The 21,181-nt window shown below is 40.8% G+C and overlaps 1 protein-coding gene across 20 annotated transcripts in view; it reads right to left on the bottom strand.

The window, feature by feature from the left end:
- Positions 1–21,181, bottom strand: part of ptprk (protein tyrosine phosphatase receptor type K) — a 132,960-nt gene that overhangs the window by 29,251 nt on the left and 82,528 nt on the right. For all 20 annotated transcript variants that reach the window (XM_043218949.1, XM_043218931.1, XM_043218935.1 and 17 more), the window contains 4 exons: positions 6,573–6,872; positions 3,573–3,682; positions 3,251–3,452; positions 1,093–1,198 (listed from right to left, as the gene is read on the bottom strand). In XM_043218949.1, the coding sequence (XP_043074884.1) occupies positions 1,093–1,198; positions 3,251–3,452; positions 3,573–3,682; positions 6,573–6,872 (718 nt within the window). The remainder of the gene's footprint in view (positions 1–1,092; positions 1,199–3,250; positions 3,453–3,572; positions 3,683–6,572; positions 6,873–21,181) is intronic.

The following is a 21,181-nucleotide window of genomic DNA, read 5'->3' on the forward strand; positions in this document are numbered from 1 at the left end:
ATGAAACTGCAGCTTTTAGAGCGGTTTCCTTAGCAACAAAGCTTTATAAAAATGAATCGAGCAAATTGTTCGGGTCTCGTTGAGAAAGTAAGGTAAAAATACATGCACGTTATAAGACTAACGTGTTTTTATACCTTGAATGCAAGTCGTTTTGGGCTCCCAAAACCAAAATACGAGCCTTTCATTACCCATAATACAACTTCAGGATGTTTGTCTCCACTTCCGACGTATGTGCTCACTGGTCACTAAAACTGTCATCTTCCATTTTTTTCCTAGAGCTGACAAGCTACTCAATATTGTGTCTAATATTTGACACAGTATTAACTTAATGTTTATCGAATTTGTATAAATCAGTATATTTGCAACTGTGCACATATTTTGGAAAAGCAGCACTCTGACCGTGATTCGAGAGATTTTGTTCAAGATGGGGCGGATATGTTAAATGCCTTAATAATATGAACACATCATTTTTTCCTTAATTAATCACACCAAATTAACGCGTAATAAATTGACAGCCCTATTTTTTGTTTACTTTTTTAAAAAACATAAAATCATTTTGAAAAGACTGTAGGAATCGTTCTAATTAGATCTCTGGGAAAAGTCTGACTGTGCGCTAATGGGCTCGTGAGCGTCACATCCCCGCTTCCCTTCACTTTTTCGATGCTGTTTTTTCAGCATTTTCCTTACTTGACTGAATTTAAACAATAAGTAAATAAGTCTCTCCTCCTCCGTCTGAGTGTGGCTGCGGGAATGAGTCTGTCACAATGACAGCTGAATTACTGAAAGACTGTTTTCAAGCCCAGATGTGACACAGAGCCTCGAACCAGTCAAACACGGAGCGGGAGGAGGAGGAGGAGGAGGAGGAGGAAGAGGAAGAGGAAGAGTCAGGCACCGCTCAGATCAAATAGGGATCTTTGTGCAAGTGTTGAGAGGAATATCGAACAGCTGAAAGAGACAAAGACGGAAGGAGAGATAGAGAGAGGGGGTTTATGAGCCGAGAAACACAGGAAGTGAGTACGGGAGCAGTAATGTCACCGGCAGCAGCTCATTACAGTCTAATAACGTCTGGAGGATATGAGCACAAACACACACCTGATAGGAGCTCCTTTAGCCTGGGCAGGTTTCAGCAGGACGGTGATGGTGGTGGCCGTCTCGTTCAGGGACGCCTCCGACCCATCATACTCCTCTAGGGTAGGCGCTACGAACACAGAGGGAGAGTGAAAGCGTCACCATTTTTGCCTTCCCTGAATCTGTGTGCTTTGTCGAGATGCAAGCGATTCAACATTCGAAAGCAGTGCTAGCCTCCTGCTAAACAAGTGTGCACAAAAACAACGAGCATCTCGATGCGCTTGACAGTAGGAGACTTATAACACGCGCGTTTACACCACCTCAACTCTACTTATAGAGCGCTTTCAACACCAAAGCGCTATACAGGGAAGGACACGGACAAATGAAACACATTTATAAAAATTTAAAGCAATTGTAGTGTTCATCATTTTGGTAAAAGAAGATGTAAAATGAAGCTAGGGCGCACGAATGACAAATTATGTTGTGGATTATTTATACTGTTATATTATTCATCAATCTATTAAATCAGCTGTCATTTCTTTGTTTTTAAGTTTTATTTGTAGAGTTTTGGTCTTTTACTCGGACAGGACGGTCCCGCAGAAGGGAAGAAACAGCATTAAAGTGCTTCGACTTTTTTGTACTTTGTATGTTTTAGTACGATTCATTTTTTTCATTAAGTTTAATTTGATTCATTATTATTTGAATTAATGAAAATGATTTGTGTTGCGTCTTTTTGAACCAGCATACCGAAATCTGGCTGGATCAGACAATTTAAAACCAAGCAAGCGAGTGAATAAACAGATAAATAAAAAACACCTAATTCCTCTCTATGTGAATAAGCAATACTGAAGTCGATTTATCTTCCTCTTCTTTTTCTTTTTTCTTTTTCAACCCTGCATGTTTTGTTATCTCCACCTACACTTCTCTCGCTCTCAACAAATCTGAAGTGATGGATTTCTGAAATGCTAGAAAATCACATTTCCCCCGATCATGCCTGTATTACATCTCAGAGCGGTGAAGTACGAGCGTGAGGTAGCCCGAGGGACGAGTGATGAGGTTACGCTCCTCATCGCTCATTAGCAAAGCACAGAAGCGAGCTTTAACGTCCAATTCAGCTGATTGTGCTGAATGCAGCCTGTGATTAAAACAGACTAACGAACAAGGGCTTCGTTGGCTTTAGAAAAACTCTTTTTACTTTAATTTGTTGACCAGAAACATAAAGAGCGGATTTGAATCGATCAAAAGTTATTTAAATGCATGCTGATTACGCAACAAAATATTCTCAAAAGGTTAGGGTCAGTATTATTTTTTTTTGGGAGGGGATACTTATGAGCATTGAGGCATTAAAAAAAGATTTAATTACAAAAAGATTTTTATTTCAAATTGAATGATGAAGAAGCATGCAAAAATGTGCAATGTAAAAAAAAAAAAAAGCTGCGATTGCCGGAATTTAACCGTAAAAAATATGACAACAACATTTTAGATTTAGTTTTAGGTTAAATTTAAAGTTAAATACCATAGTTTCATTAACTTATATATATATATATATATATATATATATATATATATATATATATATATATATATATATATATATATATATATATATATATATTAATATACCCACCTAGTAAAGAACTGAAATCTTTTTGTACCTTTGCAATAATAAAACTTAGTAGAAACATAATTTAAAAAAAAACAAAAAAACAAAATTCGAACAAAATTTGAAATGCAATGCAGGGAATTCTGGGAACATTAGTTTAGAGTGTAGATTTTACAGGAATTTACTATTAACCATTTAACAGGTTTTTGCCATAACATTTTTCAGTTTTCAGGTTTTTACAGTACTGATCCAGTTTTTTGTCACCTTTTCCCACCCCAACAGATGCTCTCAGTCATAGTAGATGCACTGCAAAAAAAAGCTTTTCTAGCTTAAATTTTTTGTTGTTTCCAGCTAAAACATCAAAAAATTCTTAAATCGAAAGGACTTGTTAGTATCAGAAAAAAGCAAGTCAAGTTTTTGCTTGAAACAAGCAAAATGACCTTCTTTTTCTGTTTGAAATAAAATAATTTTGCTAGTTATTACGTGTCTAGAGATTTTGGCCAAAAAAGTAAAGTAGAAAAGCTTTTTCCTGGCATTAATGAAGCTGAGTAAAGATACTTGACTTCCGCATGAGCACACCTGATATGTTGGTGGTGACGTTGAGCGTGGTTGGGGGTCCGTATCCCTTGCTGGTGCTGGCCCGGATCAGGAACTGGTAGGTGGTTCCTGGATGCAGCTGCGTGAAGTTGTGACGAGACGTGTTCCACGGTAAAGACACCAAAACGGGCGGCCGCAGCAACGGCACTGACGGGTCGAACGAATGCACACTACTGTAGCTGATCTGGAGACGCACAGAGAACAAGACAAACATCCCATGTTTTCAATACACGAGCTTTCAGGTTTGCACACAAGCACTCAAATCTGACACGGTGGAATAGGAACGAGACACTGGCAGCATTACCTCATACTGGGTTATAATGCCGTTGGGCTCCAGAGGCTCTTTCCACTGCAGTGAGATCTTATCCTCCGACGGAGACGCTCTCACAAACTCCTTGGGAACCGGACCGGGCACTATAGAGCAAACAGACAGACGAGGAGGGAAATGAACACTCAAGCACTAAAAGCAAGCAGAGCAGAATAACGTCGGCTGGTCTTATTGAAAGTTTTCCCTCGGTGGAAAATTTACAGCTGGACTTTTAGCTAGAAACTGATACGTGTTTCTGATGGGAGAAGTGAGGCTGGTATGCAGCACTAAACCCTTTTAACTTGTGTGTGAGCTGTGCCCCAATAAAACATTACTGATAAATCACTGTAAACTGACCCTGATCATATTTCAGCAACCATGTTGTTTTAGCTGTTGGAAGCTAGCGATTCACGATTGAGTCAATACGTGTATAATCGCTTTGCATAAAAAGGTCTGAAACGATTCAGTTTGATTCATTTGAAGAGTCATTTGCAGTGCTTTCTTACACTGAAATAGAAAGGGATAGTCACCCACAATCCATTGCTGCTTACAAACGACTCTACGCTGCAGGTAAAGACAATCTGTATCCACATATCCATAACGGCATCATAAAGAAAAGAGAATAAATATGTGGAAAATGTTGAGTACAATAGCATTGACTGATTCTCATGATCCCTAAAACTTTCTGATGCAGAGGCTCCATGGGTGAAATTGGTTTTGATGACGCATATAAATTGCGCCCACACGTGAATTTCTTTGCATAAATAATATTAAATGTGGGCACAAAATTAATTCTGTACCTGACTGTGAGTGCGCACGTTCGCTATAAATCATTCGGCGGGATAAAAAGGCCATCAACGCAACACAAAAGTAATGGGCAGGAATGATGGTACTCTGGTAGGAGTGTGTCATCTCGTCAAAACAAGAAAATGTTAGCTTCAAAAATCATTTGCATACGCGCAGATGAAAACAAACGGTGTTCCTGTTAGCGGCGCACACCTAAAGCTGGCTTCGCCGGCGTTCAGCCCGTGGAGCCGCTGATAGTGGCCTTTATTGTGCAGCGACGCTATTCACGTCAAGACGCCTGACAAAAAAAAAAAAGTTGTGCAAGCGATGTGCATGTCCCAGATGTGTCAAGAAATCACAGCGGCATCTTCACAGCATCTAACCCACTTATGACTGTCAGGTGCGCTCCTGTTCGATTGTTCAATATATTCCTGCCTTTATCCTTATTTGAATTATCTGCCTCACTCATCTCATCTTCTGAATAAAAAAAGTTATATTTATACATTCCTGACACGTCTTGATCTGTTTCTCCATAAGAGAGATGTTACAGAATGAGGCTTTAACTGTCAGTGTAATCATGTAAACATTTTAAATGGGCCAGTGCTGCGTATTATCTTTTGGATACATCGTCAGTCACCTGATCTTCTTTGTGTTTCTGGGTGAACGGTGAGAGCTATACTACAGTACACGGATCAAAGTATTGGGAAACCTGGCAGCAACAGAGACTTTATCAAATTCTAAACACAGACATTAATATAGAGATAGGAAGGCTTTCCAGAAGATGCCTTCATAGCGATGTCCAAATATCTTGGTAAGAAACTGGAAGTAAGGGGCTCATACGGTTATAAAGCCTCTTCCAACAAACTTTGCTTGCCATCAGATTGCCAAACACAGAACAGGTTTCCACTGCTCCAGAGGCCAGTGGGGGTTGCTGCTGCTAAATGCTGATCATTTCAAACAGTACTTACAGCATGGGATACCTATCAGACCTTTCTGCAAAGGTGGCATTTTTTAAACAGAACTAAGCTTGAATTTTCACAGATGTGTGCGAATGCAGACTGCCCGGCTAGATGTTTGGTTTTATATGGCAGTGAGTCATCAGTAATTCAATTTCCCAATACTTTTTCGTGCGTATCAATACTTTGCCTTGTTTTCCGCCAAAATATCGACACAATTATTGTCGTTTTTAGAAAATACAAGTAAAAATTAGGTGAGTTTTTGCTTGAAATGAGCAAAATAATCTACCAGTGAGATAAGAATAATTTTTCGAACAGAAAACAAGATTATTTTACTTAATAAACCCTACCACTTAATGCTACTTCAGACTGGTTTTGTGGTCATATATTATGATTAAGGTGATTGACACCAAACATCTGAAAATAGAGGAAGACCAGAGTTTGATGTCTTTATACCTGGATGTTCTTCTGACCCCACATCGCAATACTCATACTACGGCATTCTTAAATCATCAGCGTGGATAACAGTACAAATTAGGGAATGAGAAGTGACGTCAGGCTGTGATTATTCATGGATGCTCTCTGGTTTTGTTATATGTAGATGTTTGCTTTCGCTGCCCCTCCAATCAATGATCTTGATGGCTCACCTCAGGACGGAGGAAAGCAAGAGGGCAAAATGAATTCATGTCAGACTTTCTTGTGCCTGAGCACTTATCTGTGGGCCGACAGCGTGCTGAGAAACTCAACTAGCCACAACAGAGTCCAGAGCCACGTCGTACAGAGTGAATCAGCCATCATCATCCCTACACAGCTGTGCAGAAAGACTCTCGGCATATTAACACTATACGGAAAAGAGCGAGCCGGCGTTCATGAAGACATGGGAGAATGAGCTCAAATCTGTGCATGTGATAGTTTCTCCTACAGGAGAAGTCTTGAAGCTGTTTTTCCCAAAAAGTGTTAAAAGTATCAACACCTTTCCCCTGTGTCATTCCATTTTATTACACATAACTTAATTTCTGAACTTATTTGTTTGGATGGAATACCTGGGTTGTTTTCGACATCTGGTGAAAAGTCAGCATCTTTAGACATATATTTACTGAGAAAAATGTGTTCGATACTTACTTTACTGGCTATATATATACCTTTTAACATCTTGTGTGAATGTGTGAATTCTAAAATGTAATTACTGAAATTATATGAATAAATTATTTGAATGTACGGAGAGTTCAGACAGGGGAGTGTGCGCTACTCGTACCATCCTCCTCCGTCTGGATCACGGTCTCGTCGCTCTCTTTGCGTCCCTCGGGGTTGGTGAGGATCATCTTCAGGCTGACGTTGGTGTTGGGCGGCAGGTTGCCCACCACGTGTCGGGGGGCTTTGGGGTCCATCTCGAGGCAGTCGGCTTTGCTCTGGTTGGTTTTGTGGTAGTGGTAGCAGATGGTGACGTTGAAGGTGTGGCAGCGGGTGATGTTGTAGCCCAGCGACTCCCAGTCCACGGCGATGAAGCGTGCCTGCGTCTCTGCGATCTTCAGACTCTTGGGGGTCCTCATGGGTTCTGAGGGAGAAGACGAGAGACGGGTTACATGAGCAGACTCGGAGAGACTCTGAAACGCCTTCACGTGTCAGGAGGAGAACTACAGGCTCCTTGTTAAAATGCTATTCATTTTTCAGAAGTTGTCACCCTTCTGGAGGCAAATAAAAGCATAATGAAGTGATACAGACACATTTATTAATTTAGATTTGCTCCACATTAGCTCATCTCACTCCACTATGACGTACGATTTTTCAGAAATAAAAATGCCAGTAGTTTTATATACACATCAAACTATTGCCACCCAAACCATTAAAATGATCAATATGAACCTACGTCGATCGCGTCAAAATACGATCGCCATATGTTTTACCAGTGAGCTGTCCTGTGACGTTCATTTGTAATCCCAATCCCAAATTGGTGGGCGGAGTTAAACTGTAAATAGATTTTGCCAATAAGGCGGGCTATTTGCACTTAGTGTAAAAATACAATCCTAATTTAATAGCTAAAATGAAAATGAAGCAAAATTAGTTGTTCCAGTTTAGCAGACTTTAATTTGACCAGTTTAAAGTATGAAAAGTACATAAATATGTAAAAGTGTGTAAACAGCACGCCTAGTGCTAATCATTTCTTACCATCGTCAACAACCAATGCATCTCTTTTAGAGGAGATGGGACACTATTTCAGTTCCATAGCAACTTTATACCAACAACGGCTTAAAAAATGTTCTTTTTCCGATGTTTAAATTAAAAAAAGGCTGAAGTGAAAAGCGAGAGTGAAATGGTACGAGCGGTGTGAGAGAGAGCCGGGAAGTGTTGTGAAAGCAAATGAGGCACCTGTGGACTAGATAAAGGCTCCTTCATACACACTCTCACACACACACACACACACACACACACACACAGATGCAGACATTTGAAGCATCTCTAAACTAGCCAATGCATCAGTGAGAGAGGGGTTTCTTATAACGCCTCCCCACAATGCATCAGTGCAGCACTCCAGGACGGTTTGTAATTACTGTAACAGAGTAATTCACCTGTGCCAAACACTTCATCAGTGTCAAACAAACACAATGCATCACGCGACACACATACAGCGGTGAATGCATGCAGCCGTCTTCTCTCTGGGAAGAAATACAGTGTTTTCCAGCATTGCTGGCTGGGCTTTGAGATGTTGCAGACTGGTGATTATGACTGAATGTCTAGTATGCATTGAATCTAACATTAATCTTTGGCTTAACCTCAACTCTAACTAAACTGTAACCTCCGTGTACAGTCATAAATCAGCAAACCTCTCAATAAAGTCGGGTCTCCGTGTGACCCGAGAGTCAGGCAGGACTGAGCCGAGGTCAGAGACCAGATGTCAAAACACTCAATCCAGTATTGAGCTGTTGCTACACACACTGGAGCTTTTCTGTCACAGCAACTATGCATTTTCATGCAGTTTGCTTCAAGTGTGAAATATGAATCCACATGTTTGTGTAGAGTTTTTGTGTTTGCATTTATTCACATAGCACTTTTCACATAGACATAGTTTCAGAACGTACGGAAAGTCATGCAGTTATGCCTCAGTCCTTGCTACATGACTACTCACTAAATCAACCGAATACAGATGTGTTTCCATTTTATATTCAAATATTTCAAATATTATATAAAAAATAGAACGAACCCGGCATGTGATCAGAGGAGAGAGCGTTAACGGAGCACTCACACAAACACATTGGTGGACCAGTTTAATGATCAGCAGCGTGGGTTTAGGCCTACATGAAAAATTCGATTGAACAGATGCAGAAATGAGTTGAAATGGTCAATTATGTTGTGCAGTAGTTATACACACATGCATGCCGCTGTTGACCAATCCCAGTCAACCGTTCTAGAAAGCCATGTTAAGATGAAAGACAATGCAAGTAGGGCATCAAATGAAAGCCAGTGGCAGGTGAGAGAACATGATGCAAGAAGAAAAAACTCTGGGGAAGAGCAGAAGCAGAAAGTCAGATCAGCGGGTGGCATGTGAACTGAGCCTCACTGAGGGCAGAAGACTAAGTGAAACGGAGAAAGGAAGTACACACTCCTGGTACATGTAGTGCAGCCTGGGTGGTGAAGACACACACACACACACACACACACACACACACACACACACACACACACACAGGAGGATCTGTGCATGTAGTCTAATTAAAACGAGACGCTCTGAATACAGATGAGGAACTTGTTAACACAGAACAGTGATTGGCTGTTTGCTCTGAGCTTATTAATAACAAAGCCTTTCCCATCATCCCTTTGAGTGACACTTTCTCTCTGACTCGTGATTGTCACGAATCTTCAGGAAAGCAAAGAAAACAAGATTCTGGCCTGACAACAGAAAGTTCTGTCATTATATCTGCTGGACTGTCAGGTGGAGGAAGACCTGTATCATTAGGCAGATTTAGTGTCAATGTCCACGAGCTCGAGATGTGCTTCTACATTTAAAAAGCAAACAAACACAGCTTTCAAAGCTTCAACCTCCTTTCATTTGATACTCTCAACAATGGCTCCTCATAGCTCAACGGCTCGCTGAGAAGCCAATAAAAAAGGGTGTTTTCATGTAATTGGGATAGTAGGTGTCCGGTAAGGCCAGTGCATGAACTTCTCGAGATCTCACGTGTTGGATCAGACTCTGCTGTAGACCACAACAATATAGAACACTATACACGTGTGCAAGGGAAGGGAGCGGCAGAATACAGTATGGTGGATGTTTTTAGAAAGCGCAGTAATTAATTTTAATAGCACCTGTTTTTCCTTTGTTCATTTTTCTTCTCCAAACAAACATGACATAAATGCTACCAAAGTGATCTTTATTATCCATCCCCAGTTTGCATCCGCAGAAAATATTCTCCTAAATATTCTCTGGTACATCTGCCTATCTACTTGTTTCCTACTGTTGCATTTATTGATTCAGTAACCTGATGCAAAAGCTTCTGCTTTCTGTTTTTAGCACAATTATAAACACAATTATAAAGTCATTTGTAGAAATCTCATCGATCAGATTATTAACTATGACTCCTGTCACTTGATTTAAAGGAAATAAACAGAACCCACTCGAAGTAAATCAAAGGATGTTTCTGATAGTAATAGTCTTGAATTATATTGTTGATTCGTTGGCTGTAGGTTATTCATAAAAGCGAATGATTTGAGTCAGTCCAACAGCTTCCGCTAAAAAACTCTGCAAATTGATTTGGTTGTGTTTAATATCTTGCTCCTGAACGTGCAGCCAGACAGAAAATCTCCCCCAGGTTTTCATCTGGAGCCGTGCCACCGGTGACCCTGCAGGATGACAAAACATTTGTCAGGACTTCCTTACGCCGGCCCCTCATTGCCACCGCCGCAGAGAGGAGGTCAGACGCAATAGAAGAAGAGAGACACCTGCTGACCTCTCCATCCTCCCTCACACGTCCTCGCTGAAAACACCATCAGAGAGAGAGAGAGAGGAGGGACGGGGCTGAAAAAGCTAAATGTAATAAAGCTAAAGACACCTCTCTGGGGCCGACTCGGCTCAAAACAAGTCATTATGTTAGCGTCAGTCATCTCGTATCCTTCTCTGCAGAACCACAGACAAAACCCACACTCAGAATACAAAACACACTCATCTTCTTCTAATTCTGATTTTGGGATTAAACGCATGTATCTACAGCCGTGGTTGTATTGGACGAAGACAAACACCCTCCAATCGATCGAACAAGCACCGGTCCTGATGTTTATTCTATTAAATGAGATTTTTTCCCATCAGGATTACAGCAGCCGTACACTGTACATACAGAATCCTAATAAAGCAATAAAGCGAGCGAGGCTGCAGCGGTCACGCTAAGAGACGCTTTATTTCATGCACTTTCTGTCAGCGTTTCAGATAAAAAAGGAATCGTCTGGTACGGTCTACTTTACATTTTCAAGCAAAACGGTAAAAACACGAAAGATCAGGTTGCCTGACGTCACAAACAATTAATCTGTAGTTGTGTTCATAATTGACTCACGTTTGATCTGATGTTTCAGATTCGTCAGATATGGCTGTAAATGCAATTCAGAATGTGAATCAGATGTTTTACCTAACTATTTTAGTGTTGGGTGAGTCATTTTAAAAAGTCATTTATTACCAGCTCTTCAACAGTGTAATCAGATTATAGCATTAAACACTCTCAAAAAAATACTGAATTATTACCAATTACTTGCTAAATCTCACATTAACTAGATAACAATAATACAGACATGAAACTTTTTCAAACAAATATTACATTACATTTAACTAGTCTCGTCAAACAATAAATCACGATCAATTGCATCCATAATAAAGTAGCTTTTGTTATTATCTCTGTATACTGTGTATATTACATTTATATGAATATACACATCCGGCATATATTTAAAACATTTACATTTATATTTAATTTAATATTTTTCTTAAATATATACAACTTTTATTTTGGACGCAATTCACGCGATTAATCATTTGACTGCACTACATTAAACATTTTAACTTTATGATGTTAAATATTGTTTGATATAGAATTGTCTATAATAGTACTTCGTGCAGTTCCATTACGTCACTGTAATTAAATTACAAATAGAGTAATCCCTCACTTTTCGTAATTCAATTACGATAATTAATTACATTACACTGACGTCAATTACTCAGTTACCCACGTTTCTCAGCCAATCAGTGATCTGTGGCGCATTCACCCCCAAAAAACGTCAAAGCGGAGGAGAAGAAAGCATCTCGCGGCTCTTAGAGCGTTCCCGATGGAGATCGTAGATCGTGGATCTCTTAAACGGAAGGGGGGGCGGGACAACGCGACTGTCGCCATGGCGATAAGGAGACGTCACTCACTGTCGAGTAAAAGCCACAAGAGGGGAAATTTATATGCATCCAATTCACACCCACGACCCGTGATCAATTCAGCCGGGCTGAGAAAAGCGTGAATTTAAGTGGCGAGCTGAAGGCTGATAGATCCCTGACATCCTCCATCAGTTTAAATGTCAAGCAAGCAATAAAACGTAGTGGTGAACAGCAATGAATTGCTCTGATTTGGCACGGCCCATCAAACTCAGAACCACACACACTCTCTCGCACACACAGATAACATTTTTCCTGCCAACAATTACCAGCCTCCCTCTTCCTGTCTCTGTGAGCCGGGATCAATACGAGTGGAGAGCTGCATTAAGTTGCTAGATTAAAGCATTACTCCTCTGTAATAAAGCTTTATTGATCAGCCACTCCATGATCAAATCTGAGCCCACTTCCCTCAGACACGTCCACAGCTCACACCTCATCTCGCCGCTTCACAGGAAGTGGCGGCGCTTTTGGACGGCGACTCAAAACGCACACTTCCTGTCTGTCCCAAACGGCAAGCTGTGTTAATACGGAGGAATTTGCTGAACTGATTTGGTGTCTTTGGCATGTTTTTAATCAAGCATTTTAGGGTTAAAGTCCTGACAAAAAAAAAATCACCGGTCCCTTTATCTTCATCTTACACCCGCCTCAAATTAGTAATAAAATCATGAATTTTCAGTCGAGATTTGGAAACTTTGGTTCCTCAAGAAAACTGGCGATGAAATGGACTCTACATCGTTTTATTAAAAATGGGGCAATGCAATTCAAATTATTATTAGTGCTCTCAAACGATATGCATGATATGTGTGTGTACTGTGCATATTTATAGTGTTACACCCATGCATGTACAGTATATATATATATATATAGATAAAATACATTTATAAATTAAATATACTTGTATGTGATATAAAGGCAACACTTCAGAATAGCGAACATTTATTTACTATTAACCAAGACTTTTCGAGATTCTGATACTTGATCTTTCCAATCCCATTCAACTGGGTCGCGCTGCAGATTCAGCGACGAGATCTTCTCCACCTAGAGCACGCTACAAAAACTCGAACCCAACGCAGACTGACATTTCGAGCCAGCAAAGAGCAAAGCCATTGATTTCATTAGCAAGCGTTATTGTTTCCCATGAGCCAGTGCTTTGTGTCATTTCACAATGCATCAGTGTCTGCGGACACGCACACATTTACATGGAGGCTGTGCTTGTCCGGCAGCGCAGATCAATGGTAATCTCATTCACAATGACTTCTCAATGGCACGGCTACCTGATGAATAGACTCATCGATTTGCTGTTGTTCTGCCACTTCAGGCAGGTGAAAACACAGAGGCTCTTTTTGAATTAGTCTGTACGGCAGGAAAATGATACCCGACGTCTCTTCTGTGCTGCTCTAAGCTGAGCTGTGTCCGAAATGAAAGCCTGAAGACTCACAGACGTTAATCTCACCGCCGTAATGCCAAGCTGCTGCAAAGCGACCCTTAGTGAGTCACACTGTATCACTCTTAAGTTCGTCCGCAAACAGTGATGTTTCTGTTAAGGTTGTTGGAATCTGTAACTTCAAGTATGAGCAATATTAACCGTGACGCTCGTCTTTTCAAACACGTTATGACGGCAATAAGCACAAAAGCCACATCATTTCACTGTTCTCGTTCAATCAGTGCCAAAGCAAGCTTTGCATCATTTGTGTTATGATTAGACCATTTTTAGCATCTTTTTCAGAATTGTTGCTTATGTGACTGCACCCCCAAGAAATACAATAAAAGACAGTAACTGCATAATTCTGTGCGATAAAACCACACACATAGTACAAAAAAGCAAGGAAAACCTTGACCAAAAAAATGATCAGCTCTTCTGCTAGTCTAAATGCATATATTTTTTGAAAAATTAAAATAATTACTCTTACTTTACTCTTTAAACTCAAATTGAATTCAATTTATTCCTATTTTCAAAGCTGAATTTTCATCATCGTTGCTCACGATCCTTCAGAAACCATTTTAATATGCCGATATATTATTAGTGGTACCGTTTAGCTGCTTCATTTTTTGGGGGAACCTCTGCTAAGTTTTTTTAGGATTGATTGATGAATAAAAGGTAAACAAACTACATATTTAAAAGAAATAAATCTTTGGCAACACTTTAGCAACTAATATGTTTAACCGTCAAATAAAGTCTGCACTACTATTTTCTTTATTTGAATTTTTTTTCCAACAAGGATGCAATCAAGTCAATGTTTAGACTCAATTATACTAAAATGACCGCAGTCTCAATCCCCAAATCATATTGTTTATTGCTCAGAACGCTGTTCATGTCCGGCATGATCAACAATCAAAGACGCTTGTATACTCCAGCTGAAGTTCCCTCTAAAGAGCGCTCTCTCTCGATTGTCTTTGTTCATAAAAGCAGAAAGCAGGTGTGATCCTGCTCTCGTTTAGCATTCAGCTCCTCGCCGGCCGTCTCTGAGCCACACAGTGATACTTCACTTCCTCCAGCAGCATCTGAAGATGGCTTAAACCCGCCAAACGCGGGCCGTCACTACTTCAGACTGAACGAGCGGCGATGAGCGAGAGCGCCTGGGTATAAACGAGAGCTTTACGGGGGCCACACTCCATCACAGAGCCAATTTATCCTCGACTCCGCGTAATGGAGCAATGAAAGAGAACAGGGAAGAGAGAGAGGCCGGAGTAATAGGAGGCATTTCATTTAATTGCTATAAATTGGAGGGTCAGGGAACGTGAATGTGATTCTGAAGGGCTGTTTATCGCGGCGGCGGCCGAGCCATTCAGAACGCTCTCGTTCGATGGCCTACTTGATCCCTCCTTATTCGTTTTCATCGACGCGTTTCTAACGCGTTTGGCCGACACAAAGACTGTCTGCCCGCGTGCTTCCCGTAATGCCATTACTCAGGGAGCCGCGCGCGTCCAGCGCGGTGTAATCACGGCTAAAGATCCGATACTGGTTAGCTTTAATTACGCTTTTACACCGCAAGTGAGACTCCCTGTGGGCAGGAGGAAATAGAGAACGGCCGAGAGAGAGGTCTGTAATGGGCCGCGCTTCATAAATTTCAAGACAATCAATGCAGCGGTCTGCTAATGGTGCGTACATGAGCTAAGAAACAAACACACACACACACCCATCCGGCAGTGTGCACTCCTTAAAATATGACACTCTCAGCTCTTTATTATCGTCCACGGTTTAGCCTCTAAACAGCAGTTGTTTGTGGTAGATGTAGAGACCGACACGGCTCGTGTTTGGACTGTAAACTCTGACCAGCGAGTGTTAGCGCTCCGGTTCACTCGCCACGAGCTGCTTATTCTGCTCTAGGGCTGACAGTATGGATTCATTTTAATCGATTAACTTTTATCGATTCTTAAATCCGATTCTTTGATCGATCTCGGTCTATGGTGTGTCTGCTTATGCAAAAACTAAATTTACTGAACACTGGATCCAATCGATGCTATAATCTTTGAAAATATGTACATTTGTGCTAATAAATGTTGCTCTGATACGCTTTTGAGCAATAAACAGAACAACTTACTGAATCAATCAGTGTTTCATAAATAATAATAACTTCTGAACAATATCCCAGTGACATTCGATGCTCATAAACTTGATATTAACTGTAGGCAACTAAATATATGCACTATATTACATATTCATTATATTATTTTTTGTATGCATTATTTATGTAACGTATTTAGTAACAGCCACTGCTTAAATGTTTATTTAAACATAAATATATCATTAAAAAGTTACTTTTATACATACAATTTAAACGGTGGCATACAACTCAGTTGTTCATAGATTACAGTTTTACTGTAGAAAGATGAGCCTGGATCTCAAAACCATCATAAACACAGTTTTTTTTAAATAAATAATCTTTCCACCGATGTATGATTTTTTAGGATAGGTATATATTTGTATGAGGTATAAGCATTGTAAAATGAAAAAAAAATTGTGAAAATCAAGAATCTTAGGGTGTAAAAAAAATCGAAATATTGAGAAAAGTTATTCTCATGAAGTTCTTAGCAATGCATATTACTAATCCAGAACTGAGTTTTTAAATTTACTAAATATCTTAATGGAACGTGATCTTTACTTAATATCCTAATAATAATTTTTTTTATCATTTTGCCTCATACAATGTACTGTTGGCTATTTCTTCAAATATAACCTGCTTTTGTGCTCCAGGGACACATATACATCAGAACGAAACAATGCTGAATCCGATTAAATTGAACTGAATTGAATCAAAATTGCTATCTAACGAGGAAACTGGTGTCAGTGCTCAGCCCTAGCGTATAGCTGAACCCGTTAGCGCTCCCATTCATCTCAATGGCAGTTGCTTGGCTGACGCAGGACCCCGGGGTGTTTGTGATTTGAAACACGGTTTTGCAGCCAGGGAGTTTTGAGCCAATTTGAGCAGGGCTGGCCACAGCTGCTTTAAAGATTACCAGCTCAAAGAGTTTTTTATATATAAAAAATCCCTCAGGGACAATCTGGACTAAAGCGAGCAGCCAAACCTTGACCCCTTGATGGAGCCGTGTCTTAGCGCTAGCGCCCGCCTTCTCTTCCCGCTCTGAAAGGCTGAATTTTGAACTTCTAACTTTGAAAAGTGCATTAGAACGGCACTTGATGTTGATCTCTCTCCCGCTCATCTCCCGTCCTCTCGATGGAAGTGGCGAAATGGACAAAAATCTTGTTTTCTACGTGAGGCCGTGCGAAGCATAAAGAAGAACCGTCGTCTCAGCAGACCTTTTAACATCTCAGACGCTCTGCTTCAATCACTCTCTGAGAATAACTCCATGAATCGTGTGTAACCACCTGTAAAGAGCCCAAACGAGGCTGAATACGTAACGAACCCATGGAGTCCAATCAGCTCGTGGTGTCCGATCTGCCTGCGGGTCACCCAGAGGAAAGAGCCATCACATCTTCTGCTGAAGCCACCTGCTGCTCAGATGCTTCCCGGTGAGAATCAGGTCTCACAGAGAAACTCACGAGATCTGGACTGCTAGCCACGGTTCGGTTTATTTACTGCTCTTGCTAAAGATCGACTATGGATAGTCGTTAAGCAGGCGCTTTTATGCAAAGCGACTTAGACATGAAGCAAAGGAAGCAAAGAAACCAACAGAAGAGCAATATTGCACAAGCGCTGTGACTAATGTTAGTCAAATCCAGTAGATAACAAGATTCATTATTTATTTATTCGTTTTTCTTTTAAATAAGTAGATAGACTGGAAAAACAATAGATAATGCTACGTTAGATGGGCATTTTAAAATAAATAAAAAGAAGATAGGAATAGAACAGAAAAAGCTAGTGATTTTTTTTCCGATTTTCTATTAAAATGTCACGCTTAATTCAATGCTATTTGTCATTTCTTTGTAATCGCTTGGGAAATTCACAAGTTTTTACGGTAACCCTTTATTTTAGTATCTCTTAGTTGCTCATATTAATGCCTAATTCTCAATCCTACCCAATACCTAACCTTAACAAGTACCTTACTAACTAATAATAAGCAGCAAAATAGGAATTTATTGAGGAAAAAAGCATGGTTAGTAGTGAATAATTATTAATGTGCATTAAAACACGAGTTAGCATTGAACCAATGGCATTGACCCTCTCTCAAACGTAACTGTGATCAGAGTCCTGAAGCAAAATATCTCGCATTTCATTTTGTTTCTTAGAATCTAGCATATACATCGTGTCACATGGGCTGTAGCGGTTTCCTAATTATTTCTTAAGCCTGACAGTCACTTTACGGAAAAGAGCGGCAGCGACATCCTGCTGAAAGACATAAAAAGAAAGTTTCTGGTCAATTATTCCTCCATGTCCTCTGAAGTATGAACGAGGAACGTTTTCACTTCAGGAGGGGGGCGTACAGGAGACTTTAAAATCCTAATAAAGCCCCGCTAGCTCCTGCATATCGTTTGACTGCGAGAGTCTCTGCGGCTTCCCTCCATCTGTCTGTCTCTCGTCTGCGGGACTATTAGAGTGTGAAGAGCTGGATTAGTTTAAGCTTTTTCCATCATCATATGTTTTCTACTGTCAGGCCTCAAATCTCCCTCCCGCTAGGAAGCACAGAGGGCCCTTATGTGTTACCAGGCAACCAGGGACAGCCCATAATCTTTGTTTTGACAAATAAACAAGGGGAAGAGTGAGATTATGGGCTGATGGGAGGTTTGCCAGCAGCCCTTGTGCGGAGCGCCTCGTCTTCTTCCGCCACCTTTCTGCCGCCAGGATGGTTGACACGTAACCCGCCGGTGAACTCATTACTCAGAATCAACACGTATTTGAGGGAAAGTGTCCACGCGATAGTCCTTTCAAAAGCTGTTGATGTGTACCGTTTAGGCTAAACAAGGTACAAGTGTGTACTTTTTCCAAAAGTTATTGCCTTTTTCGTCTGAGAGCGCGGTTCGAAACGGAATTAAAATCGACTGTGTTTTCTCTGCTTGACGTAGTGGTGCGTTTTATTGTATTGTTGCTTTCATAACGTTTTATGATCAAACTGCACAACTTTCTTCAACTCTCAGACGACTCTTCAGGCCGTGTGGGCAGAAGTTAAACGAGCTGAGAATGCCAGAACGCCTGAAGAAGATGCCAGAATGACCGGCGCGCGCCGGTTCTAGCTCTTTTTCCAGATATGTTTAATTGCATCTTGGCAAATATCATACTTTGTCGTCATCGTAAATGAGCGTGTTGAATCGCATATGGATTTGAATATTGTCAGTAGAAAAAACAGCATGCCTTTGATTTACTTAATCGCTGATTTGATTACAGATGTGTGGTACTGCACCGCTCGCCCAAAGCAATCGCATCGATGTTTCCCGAAAACCAGCCAGTCAATGGTCCAACGCTCAGCCCGCAGATGTCTTTCTTACAGGTGTTTCGACGCATTGAGCTGGAAAGTGTTTCATCGTCTCTAAACATCCGCATTTCAGCTCGAAACTAAATGTTATGAGCGTTCGTTAATCCTGGTGACTGATTGAACGAAGGCCCGGCTTGTTTCGGTTCACTCAGAGCTGTTGATTTAAACATTACAACCTCACTGTCATTAAATATTCAATCCGGTGCTTCAGCTGAGAGGAAGAGGAGGAAATTCAAAAGATCCAGCGCTCTTTCAAGGTGTGAGAGTGCATCACACACACACACACACACACACACACACACGCACACGCACGCAGGCCTTAGTGCATCCCACACTTGATTATGTTTCACCTTTTATCCTCCTCTGACAAGCGCTAATAAATCACTTCTTCAGTCGCGGCGGACATGAGAGAGCGAGGGAGGGGGAGAAAAGATAATCATAAAAAAACGAGCGCGTCGCCTTCCACTGTCTCTCCCCGAGGGAGCGGATAGAAAGAAAAGAGAAAAGGAAAAAAAAAAACTAATTCACACTATTCCCACAGGGAAAATGAAACAGTGAGCGTGTCACAGCAGCATCATATCAATTACCCATAAAGCAACGGGGCAATCTCGCAGCCCCCCTTAACGATCAACACCACATCAAAATTTTCAATTAAGCGCCTTGTGTAGTGCCTTCCATACCTCTCTCTGAACATGTGCACTACTTCCTGCTTCGCTTTTAGCTTCTGAGTTGGGTGCAATTGGAAGCACTTTTCCCGATGCGCACACACACACACACACACACACACACACACACACACACACACACACACACACACACACACACACACAACCTCTCCAGAGAGCTCTATTACTATCAGAGGGAAGCGCAGCGCAGGGCAGCAGATGGAGATATTGTTCAGACAGAGAATGATAAATTCATTATGTTATGTATCGCCCATCTCTGCGCTGTCTCATCTGGACACTGTTTGCATATTGCTTGATTAATTTTCCGCAGCACTTTGAATGGAGTCGCCAAAAGCGGCGTGTTTGTGTGTCTGAGAGAGCTGGCGAGCAGATGCACTTGTGTTTTTGCCGTTATTGTAACATTATAGACCCCCATTACCATATAAACTCAACAGCCCTGACACATCACCTAGTGAGCGGCCGCCTGGACGGCATGAGGCAGCGCATTCAGATTAATACACGGCCACTCTCTAGAACAAGAACGTTAAACGGCGTCAAAAGACACTCATCTTGATAAACTCTTTCTATAGCTTTGATAGAAAGGTATGTAAGGGATTAAAGAAATTACAGAAATTATTCAGTAATTAGATAATACCAATTTAGCTCAACCAGTCACCGAGCAATGATTCATTCTGTGTCAGTTTTTGAATAATCCTCTTCTAACATACGCCATGTTTTTTGTTTCTATTGTATTGCGCTCCAGTTTTACAGCCGAGAGAATGCTAGGAAATTTTTTTTTTTTTGGAGATGAACACTTTTGAAATAAGAAAATAATCTGTTAATAATATATCGTTTCTCCTTTCTTATTTGGTTTGACTACTGCCCACAGCTAATAAGTTTAATGTAGTTACAGTAGATACGTTTTATTAGTAGCTTGTAGAGCGCTTTCAAAATAAGCAGGTGAGGTGTCTCCGCTCCGAGATGTTAGGAGCTCTAGCATAATAAGCAGCGTTCAAGGCCGGAAGCTTTAGTTCATGCACTAGTGTGTTCATGGTGATCTGTGTGGAGCGGGAGGAAATTATGAACTACAGTGCCACACACACACACACACACACACACACACTGAGGTAACAGAGTACTTTAAACTTAGTACGTGCCATATTAGATAAAGATTTCACATACAACAAGACTTGCGCAAGCCTTTTACATTCAGCGATATGGAAATTAAACATAAAATATTAATAGAATAATCTCCAAAGGCGCAATTATTTATGCATATTCAAAGATTAAAATTCGACTTTTGTCAATGAAAAATGTCGAGCATACAAGGATTTATATAGGCTTTATTTCACATCACAATCAACAAAGCTTATTGTAATTATAGGATACGAAAAATGTTAAAGGTAGGTTTTGTTCATAGGCCAAATGAAGACAGATTAAAACAGAAAGCATAGATTAATGATACTGTCAACCCAGCCCTTTGGTAATAATAACTTGTCATATATTCTGTTTCACTCATTCTGTCGTGAAGACAACTAAGAAGAATCAAATCCGAGAACAGATCATAAGGCATGAGCTCTGTGGGCTTCCGTATGGGCTTTTTAAATCTCTGTACCGCTCAAGCACGCTGGCATTTTCATGAATTAATCACTGCTGCGTGTTTCCGACGGCTGAAAATCAATGTACATACGGATGGACTCCAGTTGAAACACTGTCCATCCGTCAAGAAAGCCCTCACTTTTCCCCACTTTTTTTTTCTCTCTCGCCTGCCTTGAGTAAGGACTCGTCTGGCCTCTGTGTGTCCATGTGTGCGAAAGCGCTTCCAGCAACACTGATCAGGGCAGAGTGAACTTCTGAAGCAGTAAGAATGGCATGTGCAGTAGATTACCTTTCCTCTGATGGGGTAATATTTGGTCACGGGCTGTTTTTTTC

Source organism: Puntigrus tetrazona, chromosome 20 (assembly GCF_018831695.1).
Source record: "Puntigrus tetrazona isolate hp1 chromosome 20, ASM1883169v1, whole genome shotgun sequence".
NCBI lineage: Eukaryota > Metazoa > Chordata > Actinopteri > Cypriniformes > Cyprinidae > Puntigrus > Puntigrus tetrazona.